Source organism: Apium graveolens, chromosome 6, assembly GCF_009905375.1.
Source record: "Apium graveolens cultivar Ventura chromosome 6, ASM990537v1, whole genome shotgun sequence".
NCBI classification, from domain to species: Eukaryota; Viridiplantae; Streptophyta; class Magnoliopsida; order Apiales; family Apiaceae; genus Apium; species Apium graveolens.
Genome location: NC_133652.1, coordinates 291,619,265 through 291,646,830, shown reverse-complemented (window position 1 = coordinate 291,646,830; position 27,566 = coordinate 291,619,265). Strand labels below are relative to the sequence as shown.

At 33.2% G+C, this 27,566-nt stretch overlaps 3 protein-coding genes across 12 annotated transcripts; 1 reads left to right on the top strand and 2 right to left on the bottom strand.

The window, feature by feature from the left end:
• Positions 1 to 2,796: 2,796 nt before the first annotated feature.
• On the bottom strand, positions 2,797 to 6,852 carry LOC141664105 (uncharacterized). Of its 5 annotated transcripts, none has more exons than XM_074469998.1 (4): positions 6,620 to 6,852; positions 4,954 to 5,113; positions 3,346 to 3,456; positions 2,797 to 3,168 (listed from the first exon to the last, which is right to left on the bottom strand). In XM_074469998.1, the coding sequence occupies exons 3-4, from the start codon at positions 3,449 to 3,451 to the stop codon at positions 3,029 to 3,031; spliced, it is 246 nt and encodes an 81-aa protein (XP_074326099.1). In that variant the 5' UTR covers positions 3,452 to 3,456; positions 4,954 to 5,113; positions 6,620 to 6,852; the 3' UTR covers positions 2,797 to 3,028. The 5 variants fall into 5 exon arrangements, with proteins under 5 accessions (XP_074326099.1, XP_074326100.1, XP_074326101.1 ...); XM_074469999.1 differs by having other exon boundaries at positions 3,346 to 3,453; XM_074470000.1 differs by having other exon boundaries at positions 4,954 to 5,081.
• Positions 6,853 to 9,656: 2,804 nt separating this feature from the next.
• On the top strand, positions 9,657 to 13,891 carry LOC141668987 (uncharacterized). Its single transcript, XM_074476049.1, has 3 exons — positions 9,657 to 9,935; positions 11,184 to 11,340; positions 13,626 to 13,891. Exons 1-3 carry the CDS (start codon positions 9,756 to 9,758, stop codon positions 13,757 to 13,759), a joined length of 471 nt encoding a protein of 156 aa, XP_074332150.1. The 5' UTR covers positions 9,657 to 9,755; the 3' UTR covers positions 13,760 to 13,891.
• A 4,286-nt stretch (positions 13,892 to 18,177) lies between these two features.
• On the bottom strand, positions 18,178 to 22,589 carry LOC141668236 (serine/arginine-rich splicing factor SC35-like). Of its 6 annotated transcripts, none has more exons than XM_074475021.1 (9): positions 22,408 to 22,589; positions 21,968 to 22,046; positions 21,528 to 21,607; positions 21,274 to 21,340; positions 20,752 to 20,823; positions 19,787 to 19,981; positions 19,538 to 19,691; positions 19,165 to 19,373; positions 18,178 to 18,901 (listed from the first exon to the last, which is right to left on the bottom strand). In XM_074475021.1, the coding sequence occupies exons 1-8, from the start codon at positions 22,481 to 22,483 to the stop codon at positions 19,368 to 19,370; spliced, it is 729 nt and encodes a 242-aa protein (XP_074331122.1). In that variant the 5' UTR covers positions 22,484 to 22,589; the 3' UTR covers positions 18,178 to 18,901; positions 19,165 to 19,367. The 6 variants fall into 6 exon arrangements, with proteins under 6 accessions (XP_074331122.1, XP_074331116.1, XP_074331119.1 ...); XM_074475015.1 differs by having other exon boundaries at positions 19,787 to 19,984; positions 22,408 to 22,588; XM_074475018.1 differs by having other exon boundaries at positions 19,262 to 19,373; positions 19,787 to 19,984; positions 22,408 to 22,588.
• Positions 22,590 to 27,566: the final 4,977 nt, after the last annotated feature.

Sequence of the window (27,566 nt, the reverse complement as noted above, 5' to 3'; positions counted from 1 at the left end):
GAAGTTGAAGAAACAATGTAGCATGCAGTATTATTTGTGTGATGAAATCCCGAGAAGAAAGAAGATTTACATACCTTTTCAAATGGAGAAGACGTTGACTGAAAGAAATTGAGAATACGGTGACGGAGAAGGCCGATTCTGAGCAAGAGTTCGTCGCCGGAGTTGAAGTCTTTGGTGAAGAAAGAGAAAATGAAAAGGAAGGGGAAAGTGAAAGTAAAAATGAAAATGACTGACGGTGACTTGTATTTATAGGTGAAATTGACAGCTGTTAAAATAAATCACACCAATCATGTCAGGCACGATTTTCGAATAAACAGGGGAACCGTTTTAAAAATAATTCAAATTGAAGGACGCGCCCTCTTGAAGACGCGCCTCGTATAAATTAACTCAGTAATCCTGAATGCAAAATCTGAAACTTTAGGAATGCACACCCTTTTTAAGGCGCGCCTCATAAGTGTGATATTTGGGATGCGCGAAAATGGGAACTCTGAACAGATCAAGCCCTGTTGAGGGCGCGCCCCAGTAAGTAGTACTAGGGAATTGTATATACAGATTTTGTTAAAGATAAAGAGAAATTCCAATCCCATTCTCAAATGACATATGGAATTTGGGGGGTAGTTGTTATGCCCAAATGTTGGTATAAACAATATTCAGATTAAGATTGATAAAATAGGTAAAATTGAAGGAAAAACGCCTAAAAACTAGGAAAAGATAAGATTAACTTTCCATAAACAGATGGCACGCCCTAAGAACGCGCTGCATTGGTTAAACAGTTGAGTGGCCCGTGACCGTTTTGCCTTAAAGGCGCGCCCTTGAACATGACGAGGCGCGTCCAATCGTTGAAAAAAGATAGATGAGTGGCTTAATTGGAGTCTGTCCTATAGTGAGCCTTAGGGCGCGCCCTAGGTAAGGAAGGCTCCTTGGGTGGATTATTTGGACATGATTACTTCGACATGTCCATACTGTGGCTTGGGCAGAATTAAAGTCAGCCCCAAAGATGAATAGTTTAGGGCGCGCCTTATGATGTAAAATGGTATGAGAAACCAAAAGCTGGTGATACAGGGCGGCGCCAACATACAGAGATGTTAGGGCGCGCCTTGAATTTCTACTTGGACATAAGTATAGCTTTTATGTGCTGATTAGGTGGATTCTCTAGAAGGCTCAAGGAAGATGGAGATTATTATTACTAACCTACTTGATGCAGGTACTCTATTGAGGAACTCCTTCCTGTAGCATATCTACAGGAAAGGCGGTGTCCGTGGTCAGAGACCTCCAGGGGTATGCCTGGACTGAAGGCCTCCTCCTGTAGTCAATGGGTGTCCTCATTGGGGATGTGGGGTGAAATCTGGTGTGTGCTTTGGGAGCTCTGTCTCTGTAGTCAACGGGTGTCCTCGTTGGGAGACTTCGGAGTATCCTGCACTTTGCACCCAAAAGCTTGGGATCACTTGTCCTGCAATCTGGTAGGGGCTCCTTATCGGGGGACAAGGATGCGTCCAACATTTGGGGTGAACCACGGCTATACCTGCGTCCAAGGACTAGAGAAACAGCTGGTAGCGGAGGGTTATCCTTGGCCAGGGAGATGCCTTATCCGTGAAGTCTCGAAGCCGCGGACGAGCCTTGGGCCTTTGTGGTTGGGCCTCATCGGCGGACATTCCTAAAGCTAGTAGAAGACGGTTTCCAGTAGGTTTTCTATTGGGCCTCGGGATAAGAAATCTAAGCCCATTAGGTTTCTTGTTCCCAAAGAACTACGTGGGCTTGATCCCCTATAAATAGGGGTACGTAGGCACATTGTAAGGGGTCAGAAGCGAGAGCGCAAAGGAGCCACCACTAACCCTAAGCAATCTCAGCCCCCAATAATCACCACCACCAAACACTGTTCATCTTTTCCGACGAATACTGTTCATTGGATCCACCGACTACTGCTCACGTTTCCGATAAAGAACCGCCATCACAGATCTTGTTTCCGGCTACTAACCTCAAGTTTTGTTGTTCCCAAATTCCTCCGTCAACAAACATCATCAAAACAAAAATTCACCAACAGAAAATGAAAATTACCACATTCAAAAATTGTTTCAGGGCACAACAAATGTTCACAACTTCCTTTATTAACAGTGTCCACCAAAATCAAAACAAAAATCACCAAATTTAAATCTGAATCATAACAGTAATCACTATTCACAACCACCACATCACCACCACCATTACCATCGTCTACATACCATTAACACCATTTACAAACCCTCCAGATCCGAAAATAAACACCAATTACACAACAAAATTACTGAAAATGAACTGAATAACATGCTACATGATTTGGAATCGAAATTATCCTTCGGGGAAGGAACAAAATACAACTCAATCGCCGGAAAAATAATGGGGCTCCGACTAGCGATCGCTTTAGAGAGAGAGGGGGAGGGAGGGAGAGGATCTGATTTTTCCAGTTTCGGCAATGACGGTTGGGGGCGATGGCAGCTGGTGGTGATGGGTGGTGGATGGCTGATGTGTGTGTGATGTGTGTGTTGGGTAGAAAGGTGGATGAAATGGATGAAGTTTAAAATTAAAATTAAAATATGTGGTTGTGATTAGATTTATGGATAAAAATGAGTGGCTGAGATTAGATCTCATTTCTCAAAATAATTGGAGTTCTCATTTGAGCAACTCCCCTATTTCAAGTAGTAGGATTCTTGTTCAGGATCCTTGATGTACATTATTTTCGAAGTATCAGCTTTCTAGTCCAGGATCCTTAATATAAATGCAGTATGCTATGGCAGAGCAGTCACTTAAGCGACTCGAGCATTATAAAGTGAACAAAGCTAAGAAACCAAACTGTATCAATCAACGCCTCCCTGCCTACTCTGAATTTGGGAATCATCAGCAAACATGCTTGTTTAGAAAACAAAGGTTCACAGTCGTTTACAAGTGAAAAGAAACTGAAGGGAGTGACAACCACTGCCTACCACAACAAAAAACTTTAGACAGTAGTCCTAAACATCAGTTTCTTTTCTGGCAATATATACAGTGCAAGTCATCAATGGCCTTGCATATCAAGCATCTCATCCAAGCGCTTTAATCTCTCTAGTCCATCACTGATTAAGAAACGTACCCTCTGCTTGTCATTGCAATTTCGTTGACTCTCAAACTCTTGTCTAATTATATTTCTCAATTCCGCTGAAAGGACAAATGAAAATAAAAAGAATACAATTAGACATGCAGCATCAGAGTCTAACATGTACAGTAATATTTTTAGGTACTTTAATAACAGGTACTCGACAACATTATGGAGAAGTTTGAGCACAGTTTACTTTTAGATACGAGTAAATGGGAAAAGATATATATAAAAATTACCTTTACTGTCACATGGTGCCCTTTTTGTGATTTTCAGTGCTTGTCTATACAGCTTGAGCACTCGAGCACGAACAATGAAACTTCGGAAATCCAACGACTGAACCATAGCTGCTGGCATAGACAGAAATGTTGGTCTCAGAATCTTTACTAAGATAAAAGTAAAGTTACTGGAAGCTACATCTCTTCTGAATTGGTGTGATCATGATGCTTAATGCTGGGAAACTGTAATGTTTACTGCCAGGTAGTGGCGGATGAAGAATATCTATAAGAATGTTCTATCGCAATTTGTAGGATCGGATCAGTTTCTTTGTCTTTCTTTTTATCTATTTATTAATTTTTAATTTTTCATATGTACACTAGGCTCCAGACCATATAAATACAAACATTGCAGGGGCACCTAACTTTTTTTGTGGGAGTACTTGATAAAATATACATATTTATATAATAAATTTCTAATAAGAAATTGTTCAAAAAAATTTCTCAGCGGGCACGTGTCCCCGTAGGCCTCTACTTAGATCCGCCCTTGCTGCTAGGAAATTATATTCTGCTTAATCAATCTTATCTAGCAAGTATAATATCAAAAAGTGATGCCAAATGTGACCAAAATGATGACCTTGAGATTAGGAACAATTTACGGGCATCAAATAAAGGCTAACAGAAATTATTGGTTCGTTTAGCACTTTGTACGGTAAAAATTGATGAGAGAAAGTCCAATGGTGGTGCTATTGCTATAATATAGCACCCAAGCAAAATAACCAACTCCAATGGGATGCCAAACTTAGATGCAAAATAGCAAAATGCTATATTTGGTGCTAAATATAGAACCAAGTATAGATGTTTCTATAATTGCCACCTAAGCATGCAAGTGCCAAAATGAACTAAAGTTGGCTAATTAATCACACAAGTTGATCCCTTGCAAAGCACAGACCAAAATTAAAATATTAATATTAAAAAAATTAAATTTTAAATTACTTAAGATAAATATAACTCATAGTACTATTTAAATATGTAGTTCTAGAGAATTAAAGTTGAAACTAGGATGAAAGTCTATAACAAATGAATACTATTTAATTTTGTAGTTATAGAAACAAAAGAATTTAAATTAAATAAATAACTTATTATAATTCGGGAATCTAACTTGAGTTTAAAGTGAAACTTACTAATTAAATTATAATAGAGTTCAGATTGCAATTTGTCACTGTGAGTATAGAAAATTCCAACACTGCACGTGTTTGTATCAAGGAACCGGTCACTCTAAAACCTTAAAGTGTTAGAGAAAGGCCCTCATCACGATCTAATATTAACATTCTATAACTCCCCTCATTCGAAAGCCCATTTATGGGTCGAAGAGTGGATCAGTTGATAACATGTGAAGGAGCTAACCGCTCTAAAACCTCAAGGTGTTAAAATGAAGGTCCTTACCGGATCTTTTCTTAATATTCTTACAGTATGTCCTTTTCACATTTTAAGAATTTCTTGCCAAAAAATAACATGATTCAAAACATTGTCCTGAAAAGAAATACCACACAAGACCCTCATGTGTGAAATGCTAGTGTCTGAGAAAAAAATAGCCCGCACGTTGTGCAAGTCTCACACAATTCTCATTACCATAATTTGCAACTCCCCGCGACAAATCCACGCCCTATTTCCTCCCTATCCGATGATAAGCATTATTGAAATGCATAGTCAATGTGGTAAAAAGGGCACTGTTTTCAGTTATTTTGATCCAAACTTAACTGGAAAATGTACTTTGGCTGGTTAAAAGCAGCTGGAAACTCAAAAAATGTAAATATTCAAAGGTCAATATATCTTACATATCGGTGTACTGTAAAAAAGCAGCATAATGTAATGAAAAGCAAATCCAGAAATCGTAAAAAAAGTTACTCCCCTCATTACAATGAAACTTACAAGGGATTTTTGTTTTATCACATTTTGCAGTAAGCATAAATCTACTGTAAACATAATTTTGCAGTAAACATAAATCTACTCTTGCTATCGAGAACCAAATTAGCAAGCAATTTCAGATCAGGCCTCTAGCTTAAGGCCTTACACGACTTTAAATCTAGATTATGGTCACATAAAAATCTAAGTTGCAAATGGCAATACTTTAGAGCAACTCCAATAGAATGCTAGTTCATTCCTTATATTTAATATAAAATATTGGATCTTAGTAATTTAGAACATTGATAAGGACTTTGAGTTCCAACAATATTCCTTTTATTGGTTCCTTATTTGATATTATATTATTTAAAGTACTTTTCATACACTATATAATAGAGAGAGAAAGAAAGTGTTCTAATATTATATTATTAAATGAAAGTTAGCACTTGCTAAGAAGAAGGGGTATGTTAGTTATTTTAGAGCTACTCCAACAAGTTATCTATTTAAGATCCTAAACTAAAATTTAAGGAATCTTGTATAAAATAGAGCTCCAACAACATCCTAGTGTTTTCTTAAAAAGTTAGCATCCTCCGCCCATGCCTTATTTATAACCATTGAAGTAAGTCCAGCAGCTTCCTTAAATGGGCTCTTAAGTTCAAATATAAGGAATTTGGCTTAAATTGGCACTCCAACAGTGTCTTAGTGGTTTATTAAATCACTAATACATCACCTTTAAGAAACAACTACTCCTCCCTTATATCATTTTTATTAATAGAATATTAATTTCTTACTCTTTTTTCCACTTTTTTCTTTCTCTTTCTTCCGGTTTTTGTTCATATCTTTTCAAATTTATTATTATAATAATAATAAGGAATTGATTTAGAGATCATTGTTGGAGTTAAAATATAAAATAATGTCCTAACTTACTAAGAGTTATTATTTTATAGTATTTATAAGGAAGCTACTAGCACACTTTTGGACTTAACTCTTAGTGATTCTTTAGCTTCATTTTAATAATAAAAAAATAATTTCTCTCTCGTTCTTCATATCAAATGCATAACTAGAGTTTAAATATAATAATAAAATATTACTAGGATACACTTATAAGGATTGTTGTCGGAGTTGACATACAATTAAAAATCCTAAAACACTAGGATTCATTTTTATAATAATATTTTTAGGGAACATGTTAGTACTCTATTTGAGTTCCTTTTATAAGAGGAAAGATCTTGATGAAATAAGGACTAACTAGGATTCCGTTGGAGCATATTTTTTACCCTCATTTTTTAAATTACACCTTACGTTATTCCTATATTTATAATGAAGACATTAGCTGATGCACATATATAATTCATCATAACACATTTAAAAATGAAAAATGAACAATACTTACCGAAGTTTGAAAATCCAACACTAGCAAAACCGAAGAGATTGTGGATGAATCGCAAAGTGAACTAAGGATTTGTATCTGATGTGATAATTGCTGTCGAAGCTAGAGAGAGAGAGATATTGTATTAGAGGGGGGAAGAGATAAGAGAGAGAGAGAGAGAGAGATTGTATTAGAGGGGGAGAGAGAGAGAAGAGAGAGAGATTGTATTAGAGAGAGAGATTGCTGTTACACAGAGATGGTAATAAAATAGGGGAGAATGGTTTCACTGTTAGACTACACCACTACGTATTCTTTTCCCAAACTTATTTTTACCTTACTTTTCCAGTAAAAAATCGATACCGGTTTAAAATCGGTGCGACGCGCCGGCTCTATTAATATGTAATAATTTATTTTTTACAGATATATTAATTTTATATGAAATATATTTAATTCATGTTAATTAGCTTTTTAAAAAACTCTGGTACAAATAATTTATATTGATCAATATATATATATATATATTTTCTTTTAACTTTTGCTAATTAGCTTTCAAAATAAAATTGATCCTATAGCTTATATTTGTTAAATATATATTTACGAGATTATAATATTATTAATGTATTATTAAGTAATAATATATAATAATTATTTGACAAATAATATGAAAATGAATTATTAAATATATATTTATTTCATCATTCACCTTCTTCCGGATTTTGAAAACATACCTAAAATACACTACTTTTTAATTTAAACTATAAAAAATATCAATTGATGGGAGTGTCCGGGAAAATTGCCTACAAATTCATCTTTAATTTAAATATTTAACCCTATTCACACGACTACCATGTGTGTATAGAGAAAACAAAAACAAAATACACATTTCAGTGATGCGTGTTTTTTATTAAAATTTTAAAAAATAAATACGTATTCTATAAATGTGTATTTTGGTCTGATACTCAATATTTTGATCACTAGCTCCCAAAATAATTGGTTTTTTTAATTTTTTACCCCTTACTTTTCTCATTTTTGTAATATTTAAACTTTTTTAGTAATCCGTATAATTTATTTGTTAAGATCAAGAGTCATTCACATATTTTTTAAAAGGCCTTTTTGTTTTAAATTTTTTAGTAATTCATCTATATTTTTACTAAATAATTCGTGTATTTTTATCTGTTAACATCAATTAGACATTTATATAATTTTTTAGAAGGCTTTTTTTGTTTTAAATTTTTTAGTAAAGTTTGAACAATTCTCATCGATTAATTTATTACCGGTACTTTTAAGATACCTCGTTGATTTAATATTTTAGATGTCATTCAGTTTTATGAGCTTTTCTTCATTAATATATTCATAATACATTAAAAACTAGTAATAAGTAATTCTAATTTTTATGATATTTGTAAAGTAATATATTTTAATTAACAATTAACTAATTAATTGAAATTATTTTAAAAAAATAAAATTGAATAAATCCCAATATTATTATTACAATAAATCATCGCTTGATTTTCGATCAATCCTAAATCGATATCAACCATTAAAATTCAATTTCCAAATTTTATCCCAATAAATTTTATAATTTTATAAGAAATAGTTCAATATCACAGGTAAGGGTGGCAAAAAATTTCATAATCGTCCAAACCAGCCATTTCAAACCGAAAATTTTATCGTTTTGTAACGGTTTGGATCGATTATGCTTTCATTTTTCAAAACCCGAAAAATAACAGTTTAGTTTGGATTTATCTTTTATACCACCCTTTAGATCCAAACCACCCGAATATATTACAATACTATAATTATATATTTGAGGATACATATATTATATGAATTATTAATATTTATAAGTAGTTTAATTAATATTATGTTAAGTACACTTGGATATTAAATATTAAAGTTAAAATATTTAAATTATTATATAATGAACTTGTTTAATTGATAATTTATTAATTTATTAATTTTTTTACCTAATATATATATGCACATATTTTTTTTAACGGTTTAAACGGAAATCGCCCAACCCGAACCGTTATAATTTAGGCGGTAATTATAAAGTAAAATGTAAAACCGTTAAATTTGGTTTAGATTATTACGAACTCCAAATCTGTCCATTTCACCCGATACTCACCCCTAATCACCGGTAACAAAATAGGTAAGTGATCTCATAAATTATCCATTTTTTAAAAAATTAAATTAAATCTTAATCTTAATCTTGATTTTTACTATTAACATAAAAAATATACAAAAATTTTGAAAAATTATAATAATTCTAGTTATTTTTAGGACTTAATGATTTTAAGTACGTACTCAACTAACTTAGGACGATATAAAAGAATTTTTAATATAAATGTATAGAAATATTTTTGTAATTACATATGTTAATTAAAAATTTAAATTGTTGCCACTAAAAATATATTACATACTCGTGTAACTTTCTGAACTTTCCTAACTCTCTTACACATATTTAGGACATTTTTTTTCTTTTTTAAATTTTAAAAATGATAAAATTACTTTGAGGAGAAATGTTAAGTTTCAAAAATTTTCCACAAAAAATCCCAAAATGCTTATATATGTCTTATACTCTATTTATTTACACTTTAATTTTTGGGATGTTCATTCAAATTATTTACATTTCAAAAAATTTCAAAAATAGTAAACTTTTTATAATATAAAAAGTAATTGCATTCACTATTTTTCTCAATTATACCCACTTTATACATATAATATTAATAAGTATCATTACTTTAGTAATATTTACTACTTTACTCACTTTTTAACTTTTCTCCGTTATTTTTATAATTTTTCTTAATATGCCTATCCAACCCAAATATTAGTAAATATGAGAGACATAAGGAGTAGTAGATAACAACTTTTCTAAACATAATACAAAACCCGGAGTGTGAGATGCACTACTTTTATACCCGTGCTATGCACTCGATAATTTATTATAATTTTTTACACAAACTTGTTCATTTTATTTAATATTTTTAAAATTTTATATCAATTTATTATTTTACTCCGATTATATATAGGACATGTCCACGTGTGTCACACGTCATTTTTTTGGGAACACGGCACTGCTCTACTTTGATTTTCAACAGTGTCTGAATACTATGTTAATCTAGCCAAGCCTCTAAAGAAAAGAGACAAGACAGACAGGATGGAGAGGAGACAAGAAGTAGAATCAAACGAAAGATGGAACGCAGCGATGGCAAATATAAATGGCATGTCTAATAATCTTCAATCTCTTCAGAACTTACTTCTCAACAAAGCTGTTTATGTTGATGATGATACTTTCTTTAAAGCCTCTCTCACTTCTCAACAAGCTAGAACTATCAAGGTACCTCTCTTTTTTTAAAAAAAATAAATTATATTTTTGTTGTTTTGGTTGAAATTGAGATGTGGGTTTTGATTTTTAAGGGTTGGATTTTAGTGGGTTGTGGTTGAATTGGATGATCTTGGGTTGGTTTTGAATTTGAGTTTGTTTTTGTTGATATTGATGTGTGTTTGATGATAATTATGGGTGGGGTTTTGGTGGGTTAAGGTTAAATTGGGTTGGATTGATTGTGAATTTATGTTTGTTTTTGTGGAAATTGAGATGTGTTTGATGATCATTAAGGGTTGAATTTTGGTGGATTGGATGTGAATATTAGACTGTGAATTTTTGATCATGATCTTGGATTGATTGTAGATTTGTGTTTGTTTTTGACTAAATTGAGCTGTGTTTGATGATTTTTGAAAGGGTTCAATTTTTGTGGGTTGTGGTTAGGATTGGGTTGGATGTAAATATTAGACTGTGATTAATATATTAAATATTAAATTTGTTGTATATTTGAGCTTGTTTTTGTCGAAATTGAGCTGTGTTTGATGGTCATATCAAATTTGTATGGGTTGTGGATGGATGGGGTTGGATGTAAATATTGGACTGGGAATTAATTGATTATATTGGGCTTGTTTTGTCGAAATTGAACTGTTTGTTGATCATTAAGGGTTAAATTTGTAGGTCGTGGGTGGTTATTTTCGGACAGTCTTAGATCATGGTTTTATTCATCATAAATTTGTGATTACTTTTTCCAAATTGAGTTGTGTTTGGTTGATTAAGAAGGTTAAATTTTGGTGGGTCATGGTTTAATCAGTGTGGATTCAATATTAGATTGAGGTTTTATTGATTCGAGCTCAAAAGAATCAGGGGTCATAAATGGAGTTGTTCAGCTACACGATCTAATTTTAAATTTTTATTAGAAATATTCAGTTAAAGACTAGTGCGCTTAAAAGATTATATCTTGTTGGTTCTTGATTGTTGGTAGGCAAGGGGGCATTTGCGAATCAGTAATTACTTGCCAAGGGTTAGTAACTATAAATTCATAAATTGCAATTTATTGCATATTCGTATTAAAATCACAGTGTTCAATTGAAAATAAATAAAAAATGTTGTATATTAAAACTTTGGCAGTTGTTTAAACAGTTTAATTTAAAATAACTACAAAAAATATGCCTTTGTCTGCAGACATCTCTAGTACGTGTTTCTGTTTATGTGCTTGAGGGTATAATTACAAGTTACAACCAATTTGATCTATGATTATCGCAGACTCTTGAGCAGCGTGTTGAAAATTTAGAAAGAGAACTGGACGCTGCCATTTCAGCCTCTGCTCGAGCACGTACAGAAAAGAGACAAGCCGAGGCAGGACAGAAGGCTGCTGAATTACGTGCACAAGAAATCACAAGGGAGCTTGAGAACACCACCAGTATGTATACTCTTCATTCGATGTTAATTATGAATATTTTGAAGAACTTGTGGACACATGGTACATTAAATATTTTGAAGTCCATGTGTTCTGGTAAATTTTAGGCAATTGATAAGTCCAGTCAAGACTCAAGACAATTAGTTAACCGTATCAAGCTAACAAAATGCTTATCTGACCCAAACTACAAGTTACCTTTGCAGTATGATCAGGGTTTTTTGCTCATTTATAGAAGTGTCCAGATAATAAATATAATCCACGTTAACTAATGCAAGTCATATAGAATGGAGTCAGTGGACGACTTGCCAGTAGAGATTATAGCTTATACACAGGGCACTTGGTACATAAACAAGATCTATTTTCACCCCCTTGCACTTGTTACTTTAATAACATGACAATTTTCACACTTGAGTCTAAAGAAAAGAGAGTTGATTCTATGACTACAGACTACAGAGATTTTTGTTACTCCTACATGCCCCATAGTATGATATTATACTATGTCAACAGATAGATCATAGATATATATAGCTTTGCCTACATATGTATCTGAGAGGGACATGCTGATTATTTCTTTTTCGAAAATATATATAGACAACAGCTCAAAAATTACATTTTAGGGGCAATATAGATCTATCCAAAAACGGATACAGTGACGGTATTTTTCTTGACGAAATTCTTCATTTATTTTGATTGTTTCCACTCACAAAGTCAGTATATTTGTCAAATTAGTAAGCTTCTATATAAAGTGTGTTTAACAATATATAGACATTTGTTAAGCGTCTAATATTTTTGTCATAGGTTTCCCTTTAGACTGACACCTTCGTTTAGTTTTTCTCAACCTATGATTCCTCTACCGGTGAAAAATTTATATATAAATTTGGGAGCATCTGGCATCTTTACTAGTTTCTGCCAGTACCCGGTTTCTGGCATGTTTATCCTGAATCAGTTTTGCCATATACACATATGAGGTTAAAATTTAAGAACCTTTCAAGTACAACCACATGCTTTGTGCTGACCCCCGGGTCATTGTCTCAGGTTTTAACTTTATATATCTTTTGCGACCTTAAGCCTAAATTTAGTTTTAACACAACCAATATTCTGAATTATCACTGGGAACCGTAAATGCTCACTTAGTTAACCATATCAAACTAACAAAATGCATATTCTGACCCAAAGTTACAAGTTACCTTTGCAATATAATTAGGGTTGTTTGCTCATTTACATAACTGTCCAGTTAGAAAATATTACCCACGCTAACTGATGCTAGTCATGTAGAATGGATTCAGTGGACGACTTGCCAGTAGAGATTATAGCTTATACACAGGACATTTGTTACATAAACAAGATCTGTTTTCACCCCCTTGCACTTGTTACTTCAATAACATGGCAGTTTTCATACTCCAAGTCTAAAGAAAAGAGAGTTGATTTTATAACTACAGAGATTTTTGTTACTCCTTCATGCCCCGTAGTATGATATTATACTATGTCAAGTTGTCAACAGATAGACATAGATATATAGCTTGTCGTACATATGTATCTGAGCGGGGCGATGCTAATTGTTGCTTTTTCGGAAATATGTATAGGCAACAGCTCAAAAATCACATTTTAGGGGAAATATAGATCTATCCAAAAACGGATACAGCGACAGTATTTGTCTTGACGAATTCATTCTCTTTTTTTTATTGTTTACACTCGCAAAGTCACCATATTTGTCAAATTAGTAAGCTTCTATATAAAGTGTGTTTAACAATATATAGATATCAATTAAGCGTGTAATATTTTTGTCATAAGTTGGCCTTTAGACTGACACCTTCGTTTAGTTTTTCTCAACCTATAATTTCTCTACCAGTGACAAATATATATAAAAAATTGGGAGCATCTGGCATCTTCACTTATTTCTGCCAGTACCGGGTTTCAGGCATGTTTATGCTGAATTAGTTTTGCCATATACACACATGAGATTAAGAACCTTTCAAGAACATGCAAATGCTTTGTGAAAAATGAATAAGTAATTGAGGGCTTGAACGAGTTCTTGCATGACTGGTATATTCGTGAAAAGACCCATGATGTAGAGTCTCATTATGTTTGCTGACCCCTGAGTCCTTGTCTGAGGTTTTAACTTTATATATCTTTTGTGGCCTTGAGCCTAAATTTAGTTTTAACAGAACCATATTCAGAATAATCACTGGGAACTGTAAATGCTCATTTATGCCAATAGTGCTTGTCAAAGCAATGTTCTACCATGCAGTACCTACTTTTCTATACCCTAATTATATTATGAATTACAGAAGTATTTGAGCTGCATATGGAAGAATTGCGAGCAAAGCAAGAAGAAATATACAAGCGTGATAAAGAAATTAAACTGCTAGAGGCCATAATTCAGACACTAGGAGGCAAAAGACCAAGTTCGGCAAGTGGATAGAGCTCTGCCGTCAGATGCAGGTGCCACACTATCTTGGTTCCATGTAAAGACTCTTTTACTTCCAAATATGTGTTGGTAAAAAGGGAACTCTCACATATAATTTCTAATCAATGGAATTGATTGATTGAACAATATTGAGAAAGATAACACTGGTACATTTACTAAGGTCCCCTTGAGCTTGCATGCAGCTCTCCTCTAATATCAGCAGCTGAAAATGTCAAAAATGCAGCATTTGACTAATCAATCTTAGTTTTCGCACGAGTGCACAAAATTGTTTCCAGAAAGGATCACTAAAAAACAATCTTGTGGTCTTCAAACGAATGCAAGATTCACTCTCCAACACACCATTTTTAGATGACTTCCCACTTTGATATCTTTGCAACCTTGTCATCAATTTCAGCAGCAGCTATTTTTATCTATGATACTTCGGGATGGGCTACCAATACGTTCTAAATATTATCTAGTCTATTCTTGAAAGGGAAAATTAATTTTAACATCCCTAAACTATTGACACTTTTTTTTTCTAGGTCCCTGAATTATAAATGTAAATTTGTACGTAATTTAATTTTTGATTTTTTTTTCAGTAACGTGGCAAAACTCTTAAGAAAAATATTGAAGTTCCGGAGAATAAATTTGAAGATGATTTCGATGTCCAAAACGCCCATTTTTCAATCCACTATCCATTTGCACCATCAAAATTCAGTTTTGGAAATTTTTGATTTTTGGCTGGAATTAGGATTTTAATTTGATTAGTTTTTCAGTGATTTTGACGATATCGATATTGAATAACTAGCGATTTAGTTACTCAAGTTTTAAATTTGGAAACCAAAATTACTTTCAATATTGCCTTTGATTATCCGGATCTCCAAGAATGTTCTTCGGCTGCGCTAATCTTATTTTAACGGAAGTACTGTGATGAGAAAAAATTAATATTTTTTTTATCGTAATTAACTCGCAGCTGCTACCCTTCGGGTGCGTACTGGGTAAACCCTACGGACTCACGCAATAGCCTGCAAATCAGTGAACCAAGGTAAATCGCATTTAAACGACAAACTCTGACTCATGAGACATAATCATAAATTTTTTTCTTGAATTATCTATAAATATATATTTATAGTTCAGGGAGGTTAGAACTTATTTTCCTTCTTAAAGCTAATAACATAAATAGATTGATACTCCTAAATACGTACTCATGTAACTTAGGTGGGTATAAAACAATTTTTAATGTGAATACACGAGAATATCTATATATTATAAATTGCTGAATAACCTTTTCCTAAGGTTTGGTATCCATACTCCATCTCATATTATGTGTCACATTTCCTTTTATAGAAGTCAAATTTAGCAACTTTTGACTAACGATTAAACATTACTCGTATATTATTTCAAAAAACTAAAAATTATATATTAAAGTAGATTAAATCTACTTTTCGGTGATGTAATTTTTTTATTTTGTTTAATTATAAATTATTAATAAATTTCAGTCAAACTTAAGTCAATTTGACCGGCAAAAATGCAAAGAAGACACATAATATGAGATGGAGGGAGTAATTTTTAACTTTAATTTGACCTAGTGGACTATCATTTTTAGGTTTGGTATTCTTATTAGATTTATCAAAATCCAAATATTTATTATGACCCATTTTAATTATAGAAACTTTGCAATACAATTATAAATATGAATTGTGTTACTTATGTTAAGTTTTTAATACAAATTTGAAGTAAAATTTAAATTTTGACAGATCTATTTATGGAAATAATCTCATAAAATATAGTATAACATAAAAATAACTTATGTAACGAAAGTAGTTTTTGACTTATGTAGATGCAATACACTTATTATATAGATTACTTAATCTTTCAGAATTATATTATTCAATTTTAATTATAAATTTATTTATTTATTTTTATTAAATAATTTTTAAAATACCTGTGTGCAAAGTACGGGTTATAAACTAGTTTTGTAATCACACAATTATAATAAAAAATTACAATTTTGTCACCAAAAATATAGATAAACCTCCTAAATACGTAGTTACGAGCATTTTTTTCTAAATTATAACTGTTTGGTCAAAATTTTACCAAACCTTTCATCCAGATGTGCAAGTATTTGTCAAAGATACACGCCAAGTTATTTAGGAGCTTCCAAACATTAAGCATCTGTATCTTGTGAATAGGAATATAATTACGCAGAAAGTATAGCTGTTCATAGAATACGCTAAATCGCTAATTCAGATTCGAGCACAGCAATTCGGAACAGCAATTTAAAAACCGTTCAAATCATTTTTAGTGGTTCGATTATTTTGGAGGCTGCGTTTCTAATATAATGTATGGTATATCAAACCATCTAAAAGTTACGAGCCCAGTTTTTGAAGTTAGCTTTTTGGCAAATAAATAGTTTAAAAAAAAACAAATTAGAGTTTTGACCAAATGAAACCTTTAATAATAGTTAGATTTTAAAGTAATTTTTTTATCATGAAAAGCTAATTTTGAGAAAATTACCTAATAAGATCTTTTTGAAACAAAATGTTAATTGAAACCTCTTATCAAACAATTTTATTCGAACCAATTTAATTAATTTAATCAGCCAGTTGAAATACCCAACTCAATCACTTAATAAAACAACTATTTAGAATCGTTACGACTAACAACAACTACAGGGTCTACCAAATGATAGTTTAAGTAACTATATCAGTGGTATACAGATTGCTTTAATATTTTTAACCTATTATTTATTTATTAATATTTCCTTTTATTTAGAATATTTGTTTAAATTAGAATGAGAGATATGTGTTAGACTTTGAACAATTTTTACCAAATAACACTAATTCTATTATGGATTCAGGTACATAATCGATTTCAACTAAAAAAAATTCCAAACCCGTGTTTTCTAAATTTTTTTGATAACCTAACTTTCCTCTTTCTTTCTTTGCAATAATTAATCTCATTAAAACAGTGTTGTAAAAATCGGGAATTGGGAAAGATCGGTCGAGCTACCGATTTAGGATTAATTGAAAATCGGGGATTAATCGGAGTAAAAATCGGATGTATTATAATATTAAATTATATTTAATATATTATTATGATTATATTAGTTATTTTATAAACAAATATATATTTATATATCATAATTTCTATAATTATTTATTTTTACATTAATATAGTATTTTAATTTTAATAAATAATTATATATACTGCAATAAAAAAAATTGGTAAAAATAAATCGGATTTCAATGATCGAATCGGTCGGATACTTTGTAGGGGATTAATCGGGGACTTTTTTAAAAATCGGGGATTTTTAGAACATTGCATTAAAATAATAATTTAAATAAATGTGGTCTCAGATAACAAGCCGAGTAAGCCTTGCATTTAAACTTGATGAAAGTATAAAATGTACCAAAGTTGTTTGACACTTCCAACATCCTCGTCACCTTGTAAATCATGTAGCAATGCGGGGCTAGGCTCGAGCTCGGACCAAACCTTTAATTTCAAACTTGACACTCGGTTTTTAAAAAAGCTCAATATACACGAGTTTGGCTCGAAAACTCGATTCAATTTCATCAAATATTGAAAAAACTCAGACTATAATTGGTTCGACTCAAGTTTAATCCGATTAAATATATAAAATATAAATAACATATTGAATAATTTATATAAAATATAATTATATTTTGAAAAATAAAATTATCAGAGGCTCGACAAGGCTCGCGAATCTTACGCACCGAGCAATTTGAAACTCGAGCTCACCGAGCTAAATTCGAATATTTTACGAGTCAAGCTCAAGTAGCTCAAAAATAGTTTGACTCGTTTACCTCCCTGGTTCTAATTCCCCAAATTAGAATTTTATGGATCAAAATTTGGATCCAGAGGCCAAAATTTGTGTTTTCCCTACAAAATACATAACAGGACACATTTTGCCCATTGCCTTCCTAAACCATATCAGACTTTATTCCACCCCCGAGACAATATATCTAGATGGCCTCCGACTCGATCAGTATGAATGTACCAAAGACAGACGCTAGATGATTTCACAACTAAAATCAATGATGTTAAACTAATATTGTTCAAGTAGCAAACCAATTGTTCTGAAAATTTAAAGCATTTAACTATTCATGTTGAGCTTATCGCCATGTTGCTAAGATCATGGGTTTCCACATGTTTACCGACACAAAACTGAAACTAAGGTAACGGAAGGCTAGTTAACCAAGTAAATAAACGCCGGCATAGATTGACTAGGCATACCTGAAAAAAGATAGTTATTACATTCCTGAACAAGGTAAGTGCTAAATTGAGATGTTCACCATTTCTAAATGTTTCTTTTAGAATACGCCATCCCAGACCTTTAACAATGATTTTTAAAGAACTACATCTTACTCCCCAAAAAACAAAACAAAACAAACATCACAGAAAAACACAACCTTGAACTCTAATACTTCAGCTAGATAGCAAGGTGGCTTTCAACTGCAACATTATATTTATTGAACCAACGAACAGCAGCTGCATCACAGCTACAACTCGGCAGCTGGAACCAACAAACCCACATAACAGAACAGCACCAAGAAATGGAAAGAAAAGATCAGACTTTTCCAATATAAAACATCACGAGTCACTTAAATCTTAGAATATATGAAGTTTTTAATCAATTAATCAATATGCATACTAATAACCAACAATACTTTGTGACCTGTCATTGCCTCATTACATGTGCAATCATTGGAAAAGAACGCCTGCTCCATATTGTTATCATCAGCATCACTGAAATGAAATATTATATCCACCGTATATGCGACAGCATCTACAGCTTGAAACAACTTAAAGACCATACCGATTATTTTTCACTACTTTGGCATCAATTACTTTGCCCAGGTTAACATCGGGTTAAAAAAGGTAAATAATTGGTTCAGAGTAAAAACTGAACTTTTAAAACTTACCCATCATAAGCACAGTCAAAGACAAACTCATTTCATAGTTGTCTCAGCAACTGCATTCTGCTATTCAACCCCTTGATCACTCATCTACTAAAGAAAAAACCCTACGATCATTCTGCTACTCAAACCAGGATCATTCATCTATCAATCATTAATTGTACATCATCCATATCATCACGACCTCCAGCCTCATTCATTCTTTCACCGAACATAGCTATAAAAACCAGTACGTATTTTATAACAAGTTAGTATATCGAAAGTGAAATCCCACCACACTATTTCCAAATGGTAATCTTTTCATTTACTGCACTACTATAATTACATAGTTAAAAAGAAAATGAAAAGAAGTAATAGAAGGCATGTCAGAGGGCATTCACAACAGAGTACATCAAAAACCAACACAAACATAAACCCATATCGTCTCGATGTTATAAAGCATTCAAAACAATCAGTCTAAGCAACATTGTTTATAACAACCTTAAATCGAAGGAAAACAGTGTCCACCAAATTGTAACATCCATATAGATGCTCAACTTAATACTGTGATATTAAGTAGCAAGAGATTCAATCCTACCAAACTAGCACTTGCAACTCTAATAGATCACGGTCAATGTTTGGTTCCCTGCAGACTGCCAACACAAGATAGTTTCTCACTTCCTCCAGATCACAATTGTTGCAGATCACTGCTGAATATTACACATTTAAAAAACACACGGTTAGCCAAGAAAAGAATAAAAGAGATAACATCTTGAAAGTTAAATAATTGTTATTCCAGTTTGCGGGATTGAAATTAAAAAAATTCTGTTGACAAGAGTGCATTAAACATTAGATGTATGCATTTGCAGCTCACATTGTCGGAAATAGGACTGCGTGAATAAGATCTGCGATCTCTTGGTGAGAGACTCCGGGGAGTTGGAGATCGCCTATAGCGGCTGCGTCCATAAGGACTCCTACCTCTAGGGGATGGAGACCTCCGAGGTGTCAAACTTCTTCGAGGACTGAGGCTGCACAGAGGAAGGGATTGAAACAATTGAATACCATTACTTCAGATAAAATTTGAGGTAAAAATATATAACTTCATAAACTTGAAGAAAGACACCTTTCTGGTGAACGACTTCTCCTGCGATCATCATAATCATAACGCCTCCTGCCACGCCCTCTTTCATAGTCTGGGCTTATGCTGCGGCTCCTGCTTCGATAACGATAATGCCTTTCCCTGCCATGGTACCTATCCAAACTCCTACTTCGGCTTCTCCCCCTGTAATCCCTATCCCTGTAGTAATCATCCCTGAACCTACTATAAAGTTCAATGTCCAGGTAACACCAGCATGAGTCATTGAGTTGCAACAAATAATTACAAACTAATATACAAATATATAATATATAAATTTATTTAGTCGTGATAAATTGAACCTGCCACAGCAAATTGTATCCTGGTACCTAATCTACACAAATTTAAATTTCTAGTCTACATTATACTACAGATGAGTACAATTAGACATGTGTCACTCTCTCGTTAAATTTGACACATGTCTTTCCCTCCTTATAAGTAATTGCTTACATGGAAAGCTCCTCTATACCTTTTAAAAAAAAAATTCCTTCTCCACTAAATCTCTCTCCTCCTTTATTATGTTTTCTTCCTCCACTAATTCTCTCTCTTCTTCATTTTCATATCTCCTTAATTTCTTTTTTATCTCATTAATTTCTTTATTATCACTGTAAATCTGCACTTAACATATTTGAATAAAATATAAAATATGTCTATTAAGACATGTAAATTACTAATATCAAATTATAAATAAAACAATATAGTATACAATTATGTATATTTCAAATTATATATACATAATACACCATCATTGACATCTTTAAAAACTAAATATATTAATTTTTAAATGTTATTTTAATTAAAATAATACAATATAACCGGGAATCTACCCAGGAACTAATCTAGTTTTTACTAAAGGACAAAAAATTAAATTAAAAATATATACCTCAAATTACAATACCAAAAGTGAACAAAATACCATGCAATGTTATAATGAGAAAGAGTAGATGTTCTACCTTCTTGAAGGGCTACGGCTTCTCGATCTGAGTCCAGGTCTAGGAGACTTCTCAATGATCCTACCCTGATGACTGAATTATAAAAGAATGGATAATTGTCAGTGGCCAGCTAATATAAATATGAAAAAATGACAGCTATTAGATGAATAAATAAAAACAACTGACTTCAATGCAGAGGGAATCATCAATTAAAAGTAATATAGCAGGAAAGAAAAGAGTTACACAGTGATATCAAACATTGGACATCATTCACGGAACTGGAAAACAGGAGAAAATGCCAACTTATCCTAACATTAGTAAGAGATGACAGGTGTCACAGGACCAACAAAATTGTAATATGAAAGATATCCAATGACACACTCAAATTTATCTGTATTATTCACATTTACAACATCTGAATATTAGCTTGATAGCAAAACATTTGCAACTTGAACACTCTGCAATCCAAAGATGTATCCACCTATCATATGTTAAACCAGAAAGCAAATGGAGGATATGTAATACAATTAAATGCATACTCACATGCGTTCTGCATTTGGTCCATACTTTGCAAACTGCACGGCAATTTCTCTACCATCCACCACTCTCCCTGTCACAATATTTTTAAATAAACATCATAAGACATAAAAATTGTATATACGTGTACTTAATGAGGCTCGATAACACTGATGCTCGAGAATAGCTAACATTTCAAACTGCACTTCCTCGAAACCTTCACTAAAAGGTTAATTAACTGTTACACGACATAAATTCGTAAAAGACGTATAAGAACATACCATCTAGTTTATCAACAGCCTCCTGTGCTTCATCTGCATACTTGTACCGAACAAATGCAAATCCACGCGATTCACCAGTCCTGATTCATAACAAATCAAAATTTAAACAATCTACAGAAAAATAACATGAAAAATTGAACACCTGTTTTCCATAATCCCAAGATAATGCAGCAAAAGTTTCACTTAAAATTAGTTCCTTATAAAAACATCGAATCCATTTAAAAGCAAACCACAGTAATTGGTAAATTTATATAACTCCTAACATTCATCTAACTACATATAACATAAATAATATACACGAAATAACAATTAATCTATAAAACACGTTTGATATGTGTAGTAATCTGTAATCAGTCAAATTATACAATAATTTAATTCACTGATATAAATTTACGAAAAGATAAACATGTATACTCATAATAAGAAGGATATATATATACCTGCGATCTCTGGGAATGAAGATATCGACGACCTTGCCGTACTTATCAAACAGCGGGAACAGATCATCAGCTGATGTGCCTATATCAACAATTAAAATTAAAATTATGTCTTTGTTTTATACAATAAATTAACGAAATAATAAAGATCAGAGAGAGAGAGAGAGCGAAAGAAAGAGGAGGGAGAGAGAGAGAGCGAGCGAGTGAGACTGGGAGAGGGGGAGAGAGAGGGGGGGAGAGAGAATTGAGAGAGAGAGGAGGGAGACTGGGGGAGAGAGAGAGAATTCAGAGATTAAGGAGGGAGACTGGAGAGAGAGGGAGTGAGACTGGGAGAGGGGGAGAGAGAGGGGGAGAGAGAGAATTGAGAGAGAGAGAGGAGGGAGACTGGGAGAGAGAGAGAGAATTGAGAGATTAAGGAGGGACACTGGGAGAGAGAGACGTACGAAAAGTGATGTTGAGGATGAGGAGAGAGAAAGTATCGGAGATATCTGGAGGTCCGGCACGTCCGAAGTGCGACATGGTGGTCGTAAAAAACTAGGGTTTGAATGAATGATTGTCACTCCGCTTTATTTGAATGGCAGAGCTCTCTCCGTGCTCTCTGTTCCTAAAAGAACATTCGCGAAACCTGTGCTTTTATTCTCCCCATTATTTATTTATTTACTTTTTTGGCAGAGCCGGAGGGTTTATAAAAATGTATTTTTAACGAGGGGAGCAGCTTTTTAAGTTTAACAAAAAATTGTCGGTAAAATGGTTAATTGGTCACTGTACTCGCACGTAACTTTCAAATAGATCATCAAGTTGAAAAAATTTTCAGTCACCTAATAAAGTAATTAAAAAATTTAAATTGTATAACTGTAGTTATAATTACTTAGAAGATCGTTAAAATCATTTGACTTTTAACGATTTTTCGTTAAAAGCTTTCACATAAGCTGCGTAGTAGGCTCTATGTCAGCATACACGGTTCTAGGGTTTAATACCCACATCCCGATCCGACATACATCAAAATCAATTGATCGTGAAATTATGTTTAAACCCACAGGCAAACAGAGACGACGTCAGAGGCGAAATCGAAGGTGAATCATAGGCGACTCAGTGTTTCGACTGATACCGATCTTCTCTCCTTCTCTTTTAATCATGTAAATCTCTTATGTCCTCCCTCTATCTTTGTATATATATATGTGTGTGTCTCCTGTGTCCATAGTGTTTGTTATACCCACATATATCTTTACAATTTTTTGTGATTCTTGTGTATGTTTGATATATACCTATGTAAATATATGTCCCATGTCCATAATATTTGTTAATCGACAGAGTTTAGGCCACAAGACTTGGTTGTATATTACGGGGGTCAATTCATGACTTGCAAAAAATGGGAATACGATGAGCCTAAATTTAAGCTTTTTAAACAAATTGAGGTTGGGGATCCTAGTGTGAAAGACATTAGGGACATGGTTAGGACTGTAGTTAGTGATGATGATAGATTGTATTTTGCGAAACATGTTGTGACTACTGATGAAGGTTTTGCATTAATCAGGAAAGATAGTGATGTTAAAAAAATGGTTGGGGCAGTTAAAAAAGCTAAAACTGGAGTATGTAAGATAAATGTGTTTCACTCATGGTCTAAGGATGATCTACCAGTTGTAAGTGATGAAAGTGAGACAGAGGACAATGCATTTGAATATGGTGATGACTGGGATTCTGATGAAGAATACGATGAAAATAGGGTTAATAGTAATGATGAATATGAATCTGATAAGGAGGATGAAGATGATCTTGAAAAGGAAATAGGGGATTGGAGTGACTCTGATTTGTCTGATTGTAGAAGAATAAGAGATGAAGTGAGGAAAGAGTAAAAAGATTTGGAATCTCAACTGAGCCAGGAAACTAGAGACACTCTGTCACTATATAAGGGTAAACAAATTGTGGATGACAGTGATTCTAATTCTGAATATTCTGAACATTCTGATTCTGAGGATCAGACTGATGGAGATGTTGCATATGCTGAACCAAAAGCAAGAAGGATAAAAGCAAGGGTAAATGTGGTATATAATGCGGGCACACCTGCTAAGAATATAAAATGGGTTACAGGCCTCAAATTTAAAGATAAGGCCCAAGTTCTTGTAGGGTACATCAGTACATGTTCACAACGAGGTTGCTGATTGGTTATTATGTGAATTTACAAGAGGGTACATATTCTTGTAGGGTGTGGGAGTTAACTGGTATCCCTTACTCTCATGCCATATATGCTGTTAGGCCCGTAATCAACTGGAGAGGGGGTGAATACAGTTTATGCAATCAATTCGACAAAGCTTCAACATAATCAACAGTTTTTATATTAACATATAAAAACTGATTACAAACGTACTATCTCGAAAGGATGGACAATTATCCTTGAGAGCTTCTAGGTTATGCGAATGATATAACAATGTTCGCAATGTATATAACATGAACCTAATATGTGCTTTATATAGAGCACAACTATATAATCAAATAAGGAATCCTATTCTATTACAATAAGGAAACCTATCCATGTATGATTGATTCTGAGATAAAGTCCTTCACCACCTTGAATTCCTGCTTTCCTTTTCCATATTGAATATCTAATGAAGTGACAAATCCTGATGACATCATCTGTTGATCATCAAGTACTGATATAAGTACTTATGACGTCACTCTTCAGTAAATGCTGATATAAGTCCTGATATGAACTTTTGATAGTTTCTGCTGATATCATCAATTAAATCTAACAATCTCCCCCAACTTGTGTATTATGACAATATGTAAGAGTTCCAATTTGATGATGTTAAAACTATCTAAATGCAGAAATCAAGTAAGCATATTCTTTCTTACTTCAGTGAATATCAGACTTTACTCTTCATTCTGAACTCTAACACATTCTGGAAAATCTTCAAGAAACTTCCTCAGCAGATTTTTTTTCCATTACATCCAAATACTATTGCATCCTCTGTTTATGTTCCTTTAGTTCATCTGTTGATTCATCATTCTGATAGATGGCAGCCCTGAGATTATGTAACTTTGAATTTCCAAGAGATAGATTATCCAACTACAGAAACCCAATTTTATTTCCATCATGATTAAAGGTTAAAACTTTAGTCCCTAGACTCATTTCTATCTTGGCTCCTCCAATAGGCATATCAACAACATATTCAGTTTGATCAATGTACTTTGGAATGTAGTTTGATTTGTAAGGCATTCCTTTCTTGCTTTAACTGTATCAAGTTCTTTATGAATGCAGACCATCTGGCAGTTACATAATTAGTTACCTTGATAATTGTAGCAATAAGTTCCAATTCCTGCCATGGTTTGTCTCTTAACTGTTCTTGATTCAACCTTAAGCTTCTCCCAGACTCCAGAAAATAGATTATTTTCTCTTTAGCATGATCAATAACACTTTGCACCGATATGATCTTCTATAAGTCTTCAAGCATCACATTATCTCCAATTTCTGTCAAGTTATAATGCTTTCTTAAAGTCAAAGCATCTCCTACAAATGGATCATCAACATTTAATCTTCCAAGACCACTTGTGATTCCAGGTTTTCTAGATTGAGAACTTCCACTATAAATCTTCTTTAATATTTCAGAAGAATCTCTTCTAGGTGCTGGTTTCTTGCTTTCCCATAGTAGCTTCTTATTTTCTTCAAAAGTAAGTTCTGGCTTATCAGAGACTATGTCTTCAAAATCAGGTTTTGATTAATCTGCTTGAATTTGATTTGAGAAATCAACAACATGAATAGAATCCGAGGTTGTGATTTGTTGAATAACAGCTTCTTCTTTAACTTGAGCACTGTTAGAGGTTAATTTCAATTTATCAGCCCAGTCAGCTCCATAAATCTTCCTTCTTTGGTGAGCTTGATTGATTTCTTCTTCTTCAGTAATTTCATCAGTATCAAAAGATTTAGCAACTGTATAGATTGGATCTATCAGTATTTGTAATTTAGTTGCTTTAGATACTGATTTCTTCTTTACAACAGCTTTGACTTTAGGCTTTAAAATCTTTGACTTCTCTCTAATCTTCTCCTTTCCTTTATGCTTCCTGTCAGCAGTTAAAATACCTTGAGATCTGAAAGATCTTTCATCCTCTTCCTGAATTACCTCATTTATGACTACACATTTGATTGGTCTATTAGAAGGATCATCTTTATAAAGTTCTTGAGAGATAACAACAATATCAGCATTTGTTGTCTTCATTGAATTCTTGAAGTCTTCCTCCATTTACCTTAGCTGTCCTAGACCAACTCCAGGATTTTCTCTTTCAAAGATTCTTTTACTCACCTCAGAGTCAAATGCTTGAATCTTTGGATCCTTGTAAAAATAGAGTTGTCTTTCTTCCTTTTGCTTTCAGAGTTTGAAGATATTGACTTGCTTCAGCACCGGCTTCTATTTCCAAAATACCCTGGTCTTCATCAACAGTTGTGACTTGTAAAGATTGTTGCATTGTTGTTATCACAGTCAATTCTCTAACTCTTATTTCATTTCTCTTACTCTCTCTACCTTGTCTAGATTGAGATCTAATGATTGCTTTTGATAAACCACTAACTCCAACTAGCTCTTCGCCTCTTCTCCTTTCACTATCTTTCTGTTCCTCCTTATTACTTCCATCATGATTTTCATCATCAGTTATTGTCAATGTCAGCTGTCTGCATTTAGATTTAACAATTTTCTCCCCCTTTTTGGCATCATCACCAAGAAGTAGAGAAATAATCAGCTCCATTGAATTCTGTACCTCGGTAAGTTGATCAGACATTTGAACTTGTTTAGCTTCCAATCTAGCTTGTTTGGCTTCAATTGCAGTTTGTCTGGCAACTATTGGTGCAATTTTTTTTTGAATTTACTGATGAGTAGTCAACTTTGAATCAATCAATGATTCTTTGATCTGATTGATTTGAGAAGTAGTTACTTCGTGAGCTATATGTAAGGATCTGACAATCAGAGTAGATGCTTTCAGATAAGTGAGCATACCAGGAATTTGGATTTTCCATTCAGCTATTTCCAGATGCTCAACAACATTTTCCTGGAAATAGAATATGTATCATCTTTCCATTTAGCATTCCAAATAGCATCAAAATAATCCTGCCTTTTCTTGACATCTAACTCTTTCATTTTCTGTTGCCTTACATGTGTAGACATATCTTCAGGGAAGAAAATATCATCTTCAGGATCTATAAGAACATTAGAAATATTAGCGTCTTCACCATCATTAGATTCTTCATTTGCAACTGGATTTTGCACTATCTGCTGAACTTCATCACCAGCTTCAACATGTAAGATAGAATCAGAAATTGGTGCAGTATGAGATCCAGCAGCTTCAGAAGCTTCCATACCATCAGCAGTTAACTCCACATCTTCAAGAATTGTAGATAAATGAACTCGAGCTTTTAAATTTACTTCAAGAACCTCAGTTCCTGTAGAGTGCTGTGGTGACCCTGAAATGAATGAAACTTTATGAATAGACTGTTGTACTACTTCATCTTCAGCAATAATAGGGATTACTTCAGGTGGTGGAATATTAGAGTGAATGGACTATTTTTCAGCAAAAACATGGATTGTTTCATGTGGTGGAATAGTAGATTGTATGGACT

Coding starts and splice junctions, on each gene's coding strand:
- LOC141664105 (XM_074469998.1), bottom strand. CDS start 3,451: ATGGTTCAGTCGTTGGATTTCCGAAGTTTCATTGTTCGTGCTCGAGTG. Junction 3,169..3,345: donor GGCACCATGTGACAGTAAAG/GTAATTTTTATA, acceptor TTGTCCTTTCAG/CGGAATTGAGAAATATAATT.
- LOC141668987 (XM_074476049.1), top strand. CDS start 9,756: ATGGAGAGGAGACAAGAAGTAGAATCAAACGAAAGATGGAACGCAGCG. Junction 9,936..11,183: donor AACAAGCTAGAACTATCAAG/GTACCTCTCTTT, acceptor TGATTATCGCAG/ACTCTTGAGCAGCGTGTTGA. Junction 11,341..13,625: donor GGAGCTTGAGAACACCACCA/GTATGTATACTC, acceptor TATGAATTACAG/AAGTATTTGAGCTGCATATG.
- LOC141668236 (XM_074475015.1), bottom strand. CDS start 22,483: ATGTCGCACTTCGGACGTGCCGGACCTCCAGATATCTCCGATACTTTC. Junction 21,341..21,527: donor GGCTGTTGATAAACTAGATG/GTATGTTCTTAT, acceptor ATATTGTGACAG/GGAGAGTGGTGGATGGTAGA. Junction 19,985..20,751: donor AGCCGTAGCCCTTCAAGAAG/GTAGAACATCTA, acceptor TGAACTTTATAG/TAGGTTCAGGGATGATTACT.